The 15,084-nt window shown below is 53.4% G+C and overlaps 1 protein-coding gene across 1 annotated transcript in view; it reads left to right on the top strand.

The window, feature by feature from the left end:
• Nucleotides 1–932: 932 nt before the first annotated feature.
• The window catches only part of KCNK3 (potassium two pore domain channel subfamily K member 3), a 38,958-nt gene continuing 24,806 nt past the window's right edge, over nt 933–15,084 (top strand). Inside the window, exon 1 of the mRNA XM_033176310.1 lies at nt 933–1,424. Within this exon, the coding sequence (XP_033032201.1) occupies nt 1,142–1,424 (283 nt within the window). The 5' untranslated portion in view covers nt 933–1,141. The remainder of the gene's footprint in view (nt 1,425–15,084) is intronic.

The raw sequence follows: 15,084 nt of genomic DNA, 5'->3' as shown, positions 1-15,084 counted from the left end.
GCAGGTGCTATATCCGGCAGCTCAGCCTAAGCCCAGCCTTGTGCACGAGTGCAGGACAGGAACCATGGGAGCCGGGACAGCCTGGAAGCCCCTAGGAGCAAAGCAGGAAGCCTAGACTCCCAGCCTGTGCCTTGTCAGCCAGTTCCAAGAACTGTGCTGACCTGGGAAGGCACATATTGCCTGAGAACAGGGCTTTCCCTTGGGTGTCAGCTCATGTGTGCCCAGGTCCACAGCTGGGGCCTGCCTTCTTCCAAGACAGCCAGAGTCTGGCCCAAGGGAGGAAGGAGTGTGGACTGGGAGGAAGGAACGCTTGGCTGAGTCCCAGTGCTGTCACGAAATGACTGGGTGTCCATGCGTGTCACTTGACCTCTCTGGGCCTCCGTTTCCTCATCCATAGGATAAGGGCAGGACAGCGAGGCCCCAAGTCCCTCCTGGCTGCAACATGCTGTGATGAGGGTGGAGGGTGGGGTGGGGAGGGGCTCGCTCTGCCTTCCTTGCCTTCCTGTCTGTTTCTGTGTCATTAGTTTATCTCCAGCAATCCAGCCCTCTCTGTCTCAGTCTGTTGCTCTCTCTGTTTCCATCTTTTGCTCTGTATTTTTCTGCCCGCCTCTCTTCGTTTTCTGTCTGAGTACACCTCTGATTTTATCTCCTCCTCTGTCACACAGCCCCCTTCCCTCAGTCCTACACTGCCTTTCTCCCATTCTCCGTAGTTATCAGCGTTTCGCTGTCTAGTTTTCTGTCTCCCGGGCTCGCTCTCTCTCTCTCTTTCTCTCTCTCTGTCCTGCCTGGGCTCTCCCGCTGCCGCCCCTCCCGTCCCCTCCGCCAGCCCCCCTCCTCCCTCCTCGGCGCGTCTCCCCAGTCCTTATTTGGCTGGGCGGGAGGGCTGGCGGGAGGAGGCGGCCCGCGGGCGGGGGGCGGGGGGCGGGCGCGGGGCCTGGCGGAGGAGGGCGGTGGGTGGTGCTGAAGGGACAGCTCCGCGGCGGCGGCAGCGGCGGCGGCCCCGGGCGCGGAGCGGGTGCCCGGCGCGGAGAGCGGCGAGCGCAGCCATGCCCCAGGCCGCCTCCTGGGCAGCAGCAGCGGCGGCCGGGGCCGGGGCGCGGGTCGGGGGCGCCGGGGGGCCGGCGGCGGCCCGGGCGGGACGATGAAGCGGCAGAACGTGCGCACGCTGGCGCTCATCGTGTGCACCTTCACCTACCTGCTGGTGGGCGCCGCGGTCTTCGACGCGCTGGAGTCGGAGCCTGAGCTGATTGAGCGGCAGCGGCTGGAGCTGCGGCAGCAGGAGCTGCGGGCGCGCTACAACCTCAGCCAGGGAGGCTACGAGGAGCTGGAGCGAGTCGTGCTGCGCCTCAAGCCGCATAAGGCCGGCGTGCAGTGGCGCTTCGCCGGTTCCTTCTACTTCGCCATCACCGTCATCACCACCATCGGTAACGGCTCGCCGGGCGGGGGGCGGGAATCCAGGGCTGGGCGCTGGGCTCCCGGAGTCGTCCGGGGACGACTGGGGCTAGGGGCAAGGGATCCCCGGAGAGGGGCTGGGCGCCGAAACCCGCGCTCGCAGAAACCCGAGTTCAGTCTGGTGTGTGTGCTCCGCGGGGACGGGACTCGGGAAGGCGTCGATTCCTGGCTCCGGACCTGACTCTCCAGCCGGGCCAGCCCTAACTTGGCCCTGCCAGGTTGCAGAGGCCCCCAGGGACTCCGAAGTGTGTGAGAGGGGCAGGGACGACCAGCGGAGGCTCGGGCAGGAGGGGTGTGGCCAGACCAGGCCCTGGAACAGGGCGCTGAGTGTGAGCGGCGGGAGCGCGCCACTGCTCCCTGTCCCTGCGGATCGGCTTCCACAGCCTAGCAGGTCTACACCTGCTGGGCTCCGGGGAGGCATGAGGATGCCGGAATGCGGCACTTTGGGGCACTCGGGGCCACCCTGTAACGGCGGCTGTGAGTGTACGTGTGTCTGCGTGTTTCAGCTCCAGGAGTTTGGTTGCCACCAGTCAGTGCCTGTGATTTTCTTAGAGCGGCAGAACTGGTGTGGGAAGCCAGATCCGGCCTTGTCAGCCTTCTCTGCTGTCCCAGCAAAACAGTCACCTCACAGGAATGACCCCAGTTCTCCTTTCCAAGCCAGGGCAGATCACCATGTAGGAGGCCACACGTACACCCAGACTGTCTGACAACACAGGCATAGGCACACAGGCACACAGGTACACACAGGCACTCACAGGGTACACACAGGGCAGTCACACACAGGCATACACACACACAGAATGCATAAGCGTCCAGGAAAGGACTCTCTAGCCAGGCCCTTGGTGGTGCTATTCAAAACTGTCCAGATGGGAGTAACACCTTACCTGTCCCCAACACCCTATGATTCCAGCCCAGCTCCAACACTACTGTGCTATATGACCTTGGGCAAGTCCCTTCCCCTGCCTGGGTCTCAGGCTCACCTCCAGACAAGGAGGGGTGGCCGAAATGATCTCAAGAGCTCCTCCCCAGCCCTGATGTGCTTGGATTCTGAGATGAAACTCACCTTCCCCCAAATCCCATTGAGATGCCTCCAGAAACAGTTTCCTCCGTCTTTACCGTTCCCTCTCCTCTCCCTAGTCCCCTTCCCTGCTTTGATCAGGCTCCCAGGGGTTCACTGCCATTTAGTGTAGCCCATGAAGATAGTATTGTTTTCCTGAGAGTCAACAGGAGCTGAGGGAGTAAAAGACAAGACTAGATGCTATTCCTGCTGTCTGTCCACTGCAGGACGCTGTTCCAAGAATCTACTGCTCCCTGGGGACCACGGGGAGCTATGCTGTGTCGTTTCTGGATTCTTCTCTTGGAAGAGGGAGGAAAGGGCCCTGGGAGTGGATGCAGCCCAGCTGGGGCACCTCTGGGTCCTACTGATCCTGTGAGTTTAGGGTGGATGATTAGATTTAGGTCTGACCAAAGAGGAGCCTGCCTCCTGAAAAAGACCAGCCCAGGTTTGGTCTGCAGTCTCCTCCATTCTCACACCCCACTACTACTTGCCAGGATTTCAGTAGCTGTTTAGCTGTCTGGAGAATCAGAAGAATCAGACTGAGCATCCTCGGACCCTCTCTCTCCCTCTTTTCCACACATCAAGCCTTTGCGTGTGTCCCCTTTCCTTCTCAGGCCCATGGTCCCCAGCTTCATAGTAACCTCCCAACTGACCTCCCTGCCTACCCCACAACAAGGCATGCTTCCCTGGACAATGCTGCCAGAAAGAAAAACTCAGCTGTCACCAAACCTATTCCCTTCTTGGAATCACTCAGTGGCTCTCCACTGTCCATGGAATCTGGTCTATGATCCTTATCTCAAATTTTGAGGATCTCTATACCTGGCTCCAACCTCTATATCTGACTTCACATCTCACTTCTTACTTACGTGATCCCTCTCAACAGTTGCCAACCTGTCTTCTGAGAATACCTTAAGTATGTCTGTCTGGCATGCTTTTTTCTCTACCCTTTTTCTTTTCTTTTCTTTTTTCTTTTTTTGAGAGAAAGAGTCTCACTCTGTCTCACCCAGGCTGGAATGCAGTGGTATAATCATAGTTCAGCACAACCTCAAACCCCTCGGCTCAAGTAGTCCTCTCACCTCAGCCTCCCAAAGTGCTGGGATTACAGGTGTGAGCCACTGCGCCTGGCTCTACCTTCTATTTATCTTGTCCTTGCTAACCTTCCAGGTCCAGCTCAAATCCCACCTCCTCCTCAAAGCCTCCCAGGCCACTGTTCTGGACAACTGCAGGTCTCACTGGCAGGATGATCTGGGTGACACATTGTTGGCTGTTTTGAATGGTTATTTACATTATAGGAGAAGTGTTTTGTCTCTTTGACCACACTGTACTTAATCTCCATGTGGGCAGGACCCTGCAGTTCCTGTCTCTGTTCTCCAAGTACCAGCATAGTACCCAGAGGCTGTGAGCACACACAGAATGCTATTGATGGGTTTAAGGTGTGCAGAAATGAAAGGGCAGCATCCTTCCCTCCACCGCTGCCATTTCCCAAAGTGCTTGCAATCCTCACCAAGAGAGACGCTAAAAGCCATGAGGGGAGAGGCAAACAGAGTGCGGTTCCGGTGATTATTTATTTATAAAGTGCTGGGCAAGAGGAAAGACAACATCAGACCACCACCCTGGTTCCGTGGGGGCCCCAGCCTGGCACTGCTGCCTCCCTCCACCACCTGACCTTCCTGGCTTTGTGTTGCCTTCCACTGCAGCTACGCCACCTTGCTGGAAGCTGTCCACAGGGTCTCTACTCTAAGAAAAACCTATCTGGGCCGTGATCAGATAGTTGGAAGGGGCCCTAAGTTAGGCTGATTCTGGCCCCAAACCCAAGGGCAGCAGCCTGTGTTCACCGAATCCCTTTGAAAACATGAATGAATCTCATTCTGATACCAGGTGTCCCATTGGGATGGAATAATGACAGCAACTCCCATCATTTGGTACCTTAGTGATCACAATGTACTTGCATCTCATGTCACGATTCTCAGTCTTCACAACTTGGCAAAGTTGCCGGGCAGGTATTGTTAGCTCTGCTGCTTGGATGAAGGTGTGAAGGCTCAGGGAAGGGAAGCAGCTCCCCCTGTGTTACCCAGCTGGTGAGCAGCAGAGTCGGAGTGGGAAGCTGGGTCTTCTGACTCCAAGCCCAGTGCTCTTTCCCTGCTGGTCTTTTGGCTGCTTCCTTTGCCTCCATATGCTATGAAGCTCAGACCCAGCCAGGCCTGACACAGCCAAGCCGTGCTCAGTGATGCCAGTTCACAGGGTGCTCATGCGCAGCCCTGATTGGTTGGAGGTCGGCAGGGTCTGACTTAGTCATTCACCTGGTTAGTCACTGTCTCCACTGGCTGGAAGGATTCCTCCAGCTCCCTATCCCCGGCCTCCTAGCCAGGAAACCCTTCCTTAGCTGGTGCCCTAAGTTCACCCAACACTAATAGAAAGTCATTTCTTAGGAAGTCTTAATCTCTTTAGCTGTTGAGTCATTAAACTCCTCCAGGGCCCAAGCCTCATCTATTCATAGCCCAGAGGCTGTCAGAGCAGGAAGGGGCTTCAGAGATCAGCTGGTACCACCCCCTGCTCTCACAGATAAGGAGCCAGACAGCTGACAGAAATCACACAGTCAGAGGGTAGCAAAACCGGACCCCCAGTCCCCTACTCCTTCTACTTGTTCAGGATACTTATTCATTATTTTTATTAACAACAGCAGCAGCAACAACAATAACAATGGCAGCAACAATTTATTATTTACTCTGTGGCAGGCTCTATGCTAGACGCTTCATTTGTACCTCCTTATTTAATTCTCTCACCAACCTCTCTAAATGGGCACTATTACCCCCATTTTTCAACTGAGGAACCTGAGGCTCTGAGGGTAGATGACTTCCCCATGGTCTGAGGCCTTGGAAGCACGGTGCTTGCCCAGATTCTATTGGACCTCTCTGACTCTCCTGCCCTGGATTTTTCACAAATTCTTTCTTCATTTCAAGAGCCCATTCCACACCAGGTGTGGTGGCTCACACCTGTAATCCCAGCACTTTGGGAGGCGGAGGCGGAGGCAGACAGATCACTTGAGGCCAGGAGGTCGAGACCAGCCTGGACAATATGGCAAAACCCAGTCTCTTCTAAAAATATAAAAATTAGCTAGGCATGGTGGTTCATGCCTGTAGTTCCAGCTACTCAGGAGGCAGAGGCATGAGAATCACTTGAACCCAGGAGGTGGAGACTGCAGTGAGCCGAGATCGTACCATTGCACTCCAGCCTAGGGCACCTAGAAGCCAAGGCTTGCCTTTTCCCCAACAAAGCCCTCCCCAGAAGCAGGGGACCTCCTGCTCCAGCACACTCCGTTCAGGCCTACTGCTTCCCACACCCTGGCCCCTGACCAAACCAGAGGACTTGTCACAGCTGTGCCCAGCACCCGCCATGGGCACCTGCCATGGGCTCACAGGTGCCCATTCTCCCACTGCAGGTCCTGGGAATCTTTTTGGCTCTAAGGCAACAACAAAGAGACCAGGTGATTGATACACTGATGGAGCTGGGGCAGAAAACCTTCTGTTCCGCTCTTTCCCCAGCTTCCAGCCTGTGCTCAGTTGAGCACCACCTCCCGTCGCTCACTACGTGGCCTGAGAACCCTTAGACTGTGAATTCAAGCAGGTGATTCATGAGGAAACCTATACTTTTTACATCTTTTCAAGAAGGAAAGTACAGATGTGACCTGCCACCCCCAAAATCCCAGAAGTCCTAAAATAAGAAAAGGAAACATTAGCAATCTTCCAAACTCCCAGAGAGGTGAGCGGCTTATCCACCCTCACACAGAGTTGAGAGTACGACCCCGATTAGAAGCCAGGCCTTCCAGTGCCCACACGGGCATTCTCTGCATCCTCCAGCCTGTGCCCCATACCCCACCATCTCTCTTAGCACTCAGGCCTCTGGCAGCTCATCACTCCACTGTTTGAGGCCTCTTTTGACTTTCCAAGGTGAAGGAAGGCCAGCTCAGCCTAGGAAAGTCCCGGCACCCACCTCAGTTGGCATTTCCTTCCTGCCCACAGGCTAGCCTGTGGGCGTGCTTCGACCCCACAATTTCTGCAGGGCAGCGGAGGAACATAGGCACTGACTTGGAAGCCGGAGTGCCTGGGTTCATCTCAATCCACCCTACCCCCACTCCCCTACCGCCACTAGCTGTATGTCCTTGGACACATTATCTAATCTCTCTGAGCTTATTTTGTCATTTACAATATGGGGATAATAATATCTGCCTGCCAAGATTAAATGAGATTATGAAAAGAAAGTGCCTAGTACAGAGAAGGTACTTAATAATCTGCCATTATTATTGTTATTAATACTATTGTTTGTGTATTATTACTTGCCTTACCAAGGAACTGCTCTGTCTCCCAAGGGTTACCATGACCACGGCTACCTCTGCTGCTTCCTAACAAGTGGGAACAGTGGGGTTGGGGGCCAGGAGACTGCCACACCCCTTCCCCTTATCTTTCCAATCCCACTCACCACCCCCCATCTCCCCACTCCTCAGCCATGCCTGGTGTCTCCCTAACTGTTCAGGCTCCTGCTCCTCCTAAGGGCAGAAAGCTAGCCAGGGGCTGGGTGTGGTGGCTCACACCTGTAATCCCAGCACTTTGGGAGGCTGAGGTGGGCAGACCCTGCAGAAAGTGTAATCCCAGCACTTTGGGAAGCCGAGATGGGCAGATCGCCTGAGGTCAAGAGTTTGAGACCAGCCTGGCCAACATGGTGAAACTCTACCTCTACTAAAAATACAAAAATTAGCTGGGCATGGTAGCATGCACCTGTGATCACAGCTATGCAGGAGGCTGAGGCAGGAGAATCATTTGAACCTGGGAGGCGGAAGTTGCAGTGAGCCAAGATTGTGCCACTGCACTGCAGCCTGGGCAACACAGCAAGACTCTGAGAAAGAAAGAAAGGAAAGAAAGAAAAGGAAAGAAAGGAAAGGAAAGGAAAGGAGGAAGCAAAGAAGCAAGGACAGAAAGAAGGAAAGACAGAAGCAAAGAAAGAAGAAAAGCAAGCATGCTAGCCAGGGAGAGAGGTACATGGTGGTAGGAGAAACTATGGAGTATGTTTGGCCAGAGATCTTTCTGACTCTGCCATGCCTCCTGTCTAGAGGTCCCATTTCCATGCATCACCATTAGGGGCTGGAGGCACAGAGAGAGTGGGGGTGAGAACAGGACAAAAATAGAAGACACACGCCTGGCCACAGTGGGGACAGGACAAACACAATAAGTATTTTCAAAGCAAACATAAACAAGCACAGATGAATGTAGTGCAAATCACCACTATAAACAGCTTTCAGCTGGCTGCACAAACGGTGAATCTGTGAGTTGATTTTGTAATTAAAAAAAATGTAGAAATGATTTCCCTGCAGTCAGCCAGCAGCAAGTGGAGACCAGGCTCTAACTGAGACCACTGTGGGTCTAGGCCAAGCTCAGTGGAGACCCAGGACAGGCACTCCCTTTTTCACTCCCTCTCCACCTTGGACACAGGGAACGGATAACTGTCTGTAACAGGCCAGGCGCTGTCCACAACATTTCCTGTCACCAGAATCCCCACACTGCTCCAGGACCACAGGCGGCATCATCCTGCACAGTCAAGGAAAAGGATGCTCAGAGAGGTTCATAAATCTGTGCAGGACCCTACAAATATAAAATGACAGCACCAGGACTTGCACCCAGGTCTGTAGGGAGTATTTCTTCATGGAGTCATGCAACCCTCACTCCCCATGGAGCCTCTGTGATTCCTTCTGTGTGAACACAGCTAGCGTGGTGGATGGGTACCAGGGTCTATGCAGGGTGCTTAGTTGTGGGCTCAGTTTCAGGGTCTCTTGCCCTCAGAACTATGGATACAGCATTTAGCCCAAAGACAGAACAGAATTTTAGCTCCAATCCTCTCAGTTCACAGTGTAGAGACTAAAATCCAGGCTGGAGAAGGGGCTTGCTAAAGGTCACGCTTACAGTTATTAACAGAGCTGGGCATAGAGCCCTGTTTCCTGACCCCTCCGCCAGCCTCTGGTCCTCAGAGAGCCACATGACAAATGTCTTTCATGGCAGCACAAAGAGCAGTCAATCGCCCAGCTGGTGCCACTGCCTCCCTGTCTGTCCACATTCTCTCGTTGTCCAGAAACTGCTCATGCTACAGCAGCTCCCAGGTGGCTCCCAGAGACCTTCCCCTCAGCTAGAGCCATCATCCCCAAGCTACTGCCATAAGTCACCTTCACTTTCCCATTTGCTAGAGCCAACCTCAACTGCGGCCTGGAGCCACAGCTCCAGTTGTCCTGGGCTGGTGGCCTTTCTGGCTGGGCCTGACGTCCCATCCTCACCTTTCACAAAAGCAAGTTCCTTACTACCCCCGCTTCCTCCAGTGACACAGCAAAGATCCCATAGTGAAGGGGCCATATGGCTGTCAGGAATGTGGGGCAGGAGGCTGCCCTTGGTGCTAGAGAGGTCTTAGACAAATTGTTTGCTGCTGCTGCTTCTGCTTCTTCACCATCATCATCATCATCATCATCATCACATCTCTCTCTCTCTCTCTCTCTCTCTCTCTCTCTGTCTTTGCTGGCTCTGTGATCATGGAAGGAGCAGATACTTCCCTGGTATACCTGAGTCATCCCATCTGTATAGAGGAGGCAATCCACAAGGAACCGAGGAGGCCAGCTCAGCAATGCACAGTTCTCTAAGTCAATACTTCTCAAACTAATCCGCAGGGAATAACCTGGTTGATCTGGTGTAAATGTAGAATCTGAATCAGCAGGTCTGGGGCAGAGCCTGAGATTCTACATTTCTAAAAAGCCCCCAGGGGACACTGATGCTGTGGATCAGATCCATGGTCCACATTTTGAATAGCAAGGATCTAAAGAACCTGGAGACCTGACATCTGGGAATAGCCATGAGGTGTGTGGACCACAGTTTTAAGAAAAGGAACTTCTGCAGCTGGAAAAGCCCTTGGGAATCTGGTGGTAAAATGTCAGAGCTGAGGTCCCAGGAGCTGTGGCTCCTTCCCTGAGGCTGGAGCAATGCTGTGTCTTGCCCCATAGGAGCCAGCTACAGGGCCTGGGTGGAGTCACGTGCTGTGGCTGGTACCATGAGGTAGAAGAAAGGGAAGTGGAGAGGGTGGATGGAAAGGGAGGGGAGAAGTGGAGAAGGGCTTGCCTCATGAGGAGGCTGTGGAGCAGGGGTATAGACTGGGGGCTTGAACAACACACATTTTAAAAAAGCTTTTATTTTGCTGGGCATGGTTGCTCACGCCTGTGATCCCAACACTTTGGAGGCCAAGGAGGGCAGATCACTTGAGGTCAAAAGTCTGAGACCAGCCTGGCCAACATGGTGAAACCCTGTCTCTACTAAAAAGACAAAAATTAGTGAAGCGTGGTGGCGCATGCCTGTAGTCCTAGCTATTCAGGGGGCTGAGACAGGAGAATCACTTGAACCCGGGAGGTGGAGGTTGCAGTGAGCCAAGAAAGCGCCACTACACTCCAGCCTGGGTGACAGAGAGAGACCCTGTCTCAATCAATCATCAATCAATCAATCAACAAAAATGTTTATTTTAAGTTCAGGGATACACATGCAGGTTTGTTATATAGGTAAACCTGTGACATGGGGGTTTGTTGTACAGATTATTTCATCACCAAGGTACTAAGCCTAGTACCCATTAGTTATTTTTCCCAAACCTCTCCCCCCTCCTGCCCTCCACCCTCTAGGAGGCCCCAGGGTGTGGGGATCCAGTGTCTGTGAGAGTTGGCTTCCTGGTTTACAGATAGCCATCTTCTTACTGTGTCCTCACATCCTCACATGACAGACAGAGAAAGAGAGTGAGAGAGAGTGCTACCAGACACTCACCCTGCTGCAGGCTACAGTGTGGAATGCAGATAGTAGCACAAGACCTGTTTTCTTTGGGCCATGTGTGTATCAAACTGTAAGAGGGACATCAACAACCTGGAGGACTGTCAGAGGAGGGGAGCAGCAGGTCAAATGAGGGACATTTGGTAGGGCGGGCATGGACAGCGTGAATACCAGCTTCAAATATCTGCTGGGCTATTGTGAGGTGAAAGGACCAATCTTGTTCTGAATGTGTCCAAGGGGTTGAACCAGCAGCAGTGGGTAAAGTTCATAGAAAGTCTTGATTTAGTTCACTGTAAAGCAGAACTTGTTGAAATTGAAGCTGACCAAAGACGAATTGAACTGCCTCAAGAGGTAGTGAGCTTACCATTACAGGAAGTATACAAACAGACACTGGATGGACGTACTGCAAAAGCCACTTGTGTCAGCCAGGTTCCGCCAGAGAAGCAGAACTAGTAGGAGATACATATTAAGAGATGTATTGCAAGGAATTGGCGTATAGGCTGGTAGGGACTGGCTTGGCAAATTTGAGATCCATAGGGCAGGCCATCAAGAAGGAAAGGTTAGGCTGGGTGCGGTGGCTCATGTCTGTAGTCCCAGCACTTTGGGAGTCAAAGGCGGGTGGATCACTTGAGGTTGGGAGTTCGAGACCAGTCTGGCCAACATGGTGAAACCCTGTCTCTACTAAAAACACAAAAATTAACCGGGCGTAGAGGTGGGTGCCCATAATCCCAGCTTCTCGGGAGGCTGAGGCAGGAGAATTGCTTGAACCTGGGAGGTGGAGGTTGTAGTGAGCCAAGATTGCACCACTACATTCCAGCCTGGGTGACAGAGTGAGACTCTTGTCTCATAAAAAAGAAGGGCAGGCTGGAGCTCTCTTCAGTTTGTGGTAAAACTGCTGTCCACAGGCAGAATTTCTTCTTCGAGGGAGCGTCAGCTCTGCTCTTAAGGCTTTCAACTGATTGTATTAGGCCACCCAGATTATCTAGGATAATCTCCCAAACTTAAAGACAACCGATTATGGACTTTAATCACATCTACAGAATGTCTTCACAGCAATCCTAGATTGGCGTTGGATTAAACAACTAGGGGCTTTAGCCTAACCAAGATGACACATCAAAAAGACCATCACACCACCCATATATCCCACTGAGGGTCACAATAAATGGCTTTTAAGTTTCTTCCCAACCCTGAGATGCTTTGATTTCTTGATCTTCAAAGGGGCAGCATGGAGAGTTAGGGCACCCAGAGTGGGACTCAGGAGCGTCCTTGGGGCCCTCAGGCCCTCTAGGTCCCCTTCCAAATCGAATTGGCTTCAGCCTTCCTTTCAGTTCAGTTAACCAAAGATCATTTGAGATGTCCCGAGATCTCCTGTGTGCCAGGCACTATGTGAGGCATTAAGAGAACAAAAAAATCCCAGCACTTTGGGAGGCCGAGAAGGGCGGATCACGAGGTCAGGAGATCGAAATCATCCTGGCTAACATGGTGAAACCCCGTCTTTACTAAAAAATATGAAAAACTACCTGGGCGAGGTGGCGGGCGCCTGTAGTCCCAGCTACTCAGGAGGCTGAGGCAGGAGAATGGCGTAAACTCGGGAGGCGGAGCTTGCAGTGAGCCAAGATCGCGCCACTGCACTCCAGGCTGGGTGACAGAGCAAGACTCCGTCTCAAAAAAAAAAAAAAAAGAGAGAGAGAACAAAAAACTAAGACCTAGAGCCTTCCCCAAGGAGACCTGGGTCTAGTGGAATTCTGAAAAGCACAAGTTGCACGGTGCACATGCTAAATCCAAGTAGAGTGACCCAAAGAGGGGTCTGAGAAGGTGTCCAAGGACAGGCTTGAACGATGAGTGAGGGCTTCAGAAGGTGAAGATCAGCAGCCAGATCTTTCTGGGGTGAGCATGACACAAGACAGGGCATGAGCGTGCCCAAGGAAAGGCACTCGTGAGCAGACCCTGGAGGGCTCTGGACTCTGGTGGGTGGACTTGAGTGGACAAGCACTGGAAGGCAGAGGATGGGCCCGATCTGTGCGCCCCTGCCTGAGTCCTGACCAGTGAATGCCCCCATGACCCCAGTTAAAGCAGTGAATGCCCTGTGATTCCAGTTGAACCCAAGGGTAATGGTGACCTGAATCCTGATTGCCTCACTTCCCGCCCACCCTGCTTACCCAGCAGCCCACAGTTAGCCCCCAGGGAGTTTTTGGCTACCCTACCCCATTTCCTTTTCTGGGCCAAAGGTCCACTCTGAAACTCACACCAAGCATAGTTTTGTTGACGGCTTGCAGGAGCACAGCAACAGCGCTGAGCTGAAGAGGATGCTGTCATCCAACACTGAGTGCATAGCTTCTGCATGGACAACCCCAGGCCCTGCTCTCAGACCCCTTTTCTCTCCCACACACCCCCCCACAAGTCCTAATTTCTGGATCCCAAGTGTACCCTCCTTGATTTCTGCTCTGGGCTCCGAGGCTTGGCATGGACTCAGTGTCCCTCATCAGGAATGCACAGGGCCTCTCCTAACCACAACTCCGATTCAGAAATAACCATCTTGGAAACATCCTGAGAGTCACATTCCAGCCCACCAGCCATAGGACCATCCGGAGCTTTCTCCAGGGAACTGAACTGTCAGGCCTCAGTGGGGCAGCCTGGGGAGATCTACACAGGCACTCAGACAGGGGCAGGCCCGCTCCTCCAGGACGAGGTCTAGGCCCCCTGCCTGTGCAGAGGAGATTCCCTGGGGCTTTGAGGGCAGACAGTTCCATGCAGAGTGAGCCTCCGATCAGCGCAACAGATGGATCTGCCCTCGGCTGTTCCACACAGATCTTATACCCAACGTGGAGCAGCCAGTCCTCAGGCAGCCTGCCTCTGTTACCAGGGTCATGAACTAAGGTTGGCATTCATCAGGAGGTTACTCTGGACTGAGCCTTTTACAGGCATTACCTCGTCCAATTCTCATGGCTGCCCTAGGAGGGAGGCATTGTTTTCTTTCTTTCTTTCTTTCTTTCTTTTTTTTTTTTTTGGAGGCAGGGTCTCACTGCGTCTCCCAGGCTGGAGGAGCGCAACCACCATCATGGCTCACTGCAGCCTTGACCTCCCTGGCTCAAATGATCCTCCCACCTCAGCCTCCCAAGTAGCTAGAATCACAGGCATGTGCCACCACACCCAGCTAATTTTTAAATTTTAAGTAGAGACAGAGTCTTTCTATGTTGCCCAGGCTTGTCTCAAACTCCTGGGCTCAAGTGATCCTCCCATCTCGGCCTCCCAAAGTTCTGGGATTACAGGCGTGAGCCACTGCGTGTGGCGTGGAGGCAGTATTATAATCCCCATTTTACAGATGAGAACACTGAGCCTCAGGGGGTTGGGGGATGTGTCCAAAGTCATGCAGCTGGCAAATGGCAGAACAGGGATATGTTAAACACTCAGTCATCGAGTGTCTCTTCTGAGCCTCATATCAACCCCAAGGTGTAGGCATCATTATTCCTATTTTGCCAACAAAGAAATTGGACTTGAGAGATAAGGTCACTTCCTGCAATCGAGGGCCAGTGAATGTGGGAGCCAGAGTCCAGTCCAGACTTCCCAACCTTAACACTGAGCTTCTCGCCTGCCCACCCCAACCACGAGTGCCCTTGCCCCCTTGACAGTGGCAGAAAACAGGTCATTCCCATAGTAAGGATGTTAGAGATGTCACAGAGGGTTGTGTCAGCCTATGAGGGGCAAAAAGGCAGTGTCGGCGGCAGGGGCAATTGTCACAGAATGGCTTTGGTTCCCAGCCTTTGTCCATACCATCCCCCAGATGGGAATCTGAGACTAGAATGGGAACAGAGTGACAGTTCTTAACAGTGGCCACAGAGTGGAGAGGGGGCCTTGCTGAGGGTGATTTGTGCAACTCACCTGCTCCCTGGTATGGAGATGGGGGGGTGGGGGGCAGGTCAGACGGCCCTTGTGTGCTGAGTAGGGAGGTTGTCCCTATAGCAGCAGTTGCTGGAGCCAGAGTCATGAGTACGAGGACCCTGCCCACGGGAGTTAATTCATTAGGGCTGAGGTGAGCCCAGGAGGCTTCAGGTCCGAAGGACCCCCCGGCGATTGGAATCTGCAGCCTGGATGGGGATGATGGAGAAGAGAGCTTGTTGGGATCTGCATTCCATACTTGGGAGGCTGGGCCACTCACCAGCTGCTAGAATTTTCTTTCTGGCTGTCCTTGGTGTCTCAGAAACATGAAAAGGTGGCTGAGGAAGATCTTTGCTCATTCTCAAGCCAAAGCTCCCAGGGTGAGCCAGGTGACCAAGACATCAGGAGTCAGTGGGCGGCCCCAGGAGAAGGTCGTTTCCCCTGCCCCCAGAGGAGGATCAGAGAGGGCCTCAGTAGGGTTCCTGGGGTCCTGGGGACAGGCTGTGTCTTTCACTTCATGGCTTTAGTTCTCACTGCCTGCTCTCAAACAACCCCAGGGAAGGGGGTCAGACCAGGGGAGGCCCCCTCCACTGGGAACAAATCTCGGGTTGCGGCCAGGCTGAGCCAGGGTGCACCCCTCTTCAGTGTGAGTCTGAGTCATGGGTTTTCCACCGTGAGGGTCAGGCAATGTAAGACCCTCCAGGGCTTCCCAGGGCTCTGGAGCAGGGGCCCCTCTTGTCCTTAGTCCACTTTCAGGAGGGGCCAGAGAGAGAAAACCTGGAACCAAACTCAGTGGCAGCCCTCCTCTTGCATGCCGTGCCCAGCTCAGTGCCCTGGAGTCCCAAGCACTCATCTGCCCAGGCT

Source organism: Trachypithecus francoisi, unplaced genomic scaffold, assembly GCF_009764315.1.
Source record: "Trachypithecus francoisi isolate TF-2019V2 unplaced genomic scaffold, Tfra_2.0 Lachesis_group17, whole genome shotgun sequence".
In the NCBI taxonomy this organism is placed as follows: domain Eukaryota; kingdom Metazoa; phylum Chordata; class Mammalia; order Primates; family Cercopithecidae; genus Trachypithecus; species Trachypithecus francoisi.
The sequence above is the reverse complement of the archived record's forward strand: the minus strand, read 5'-3'. Positions and strand labels throughout refer to the sequence as shown.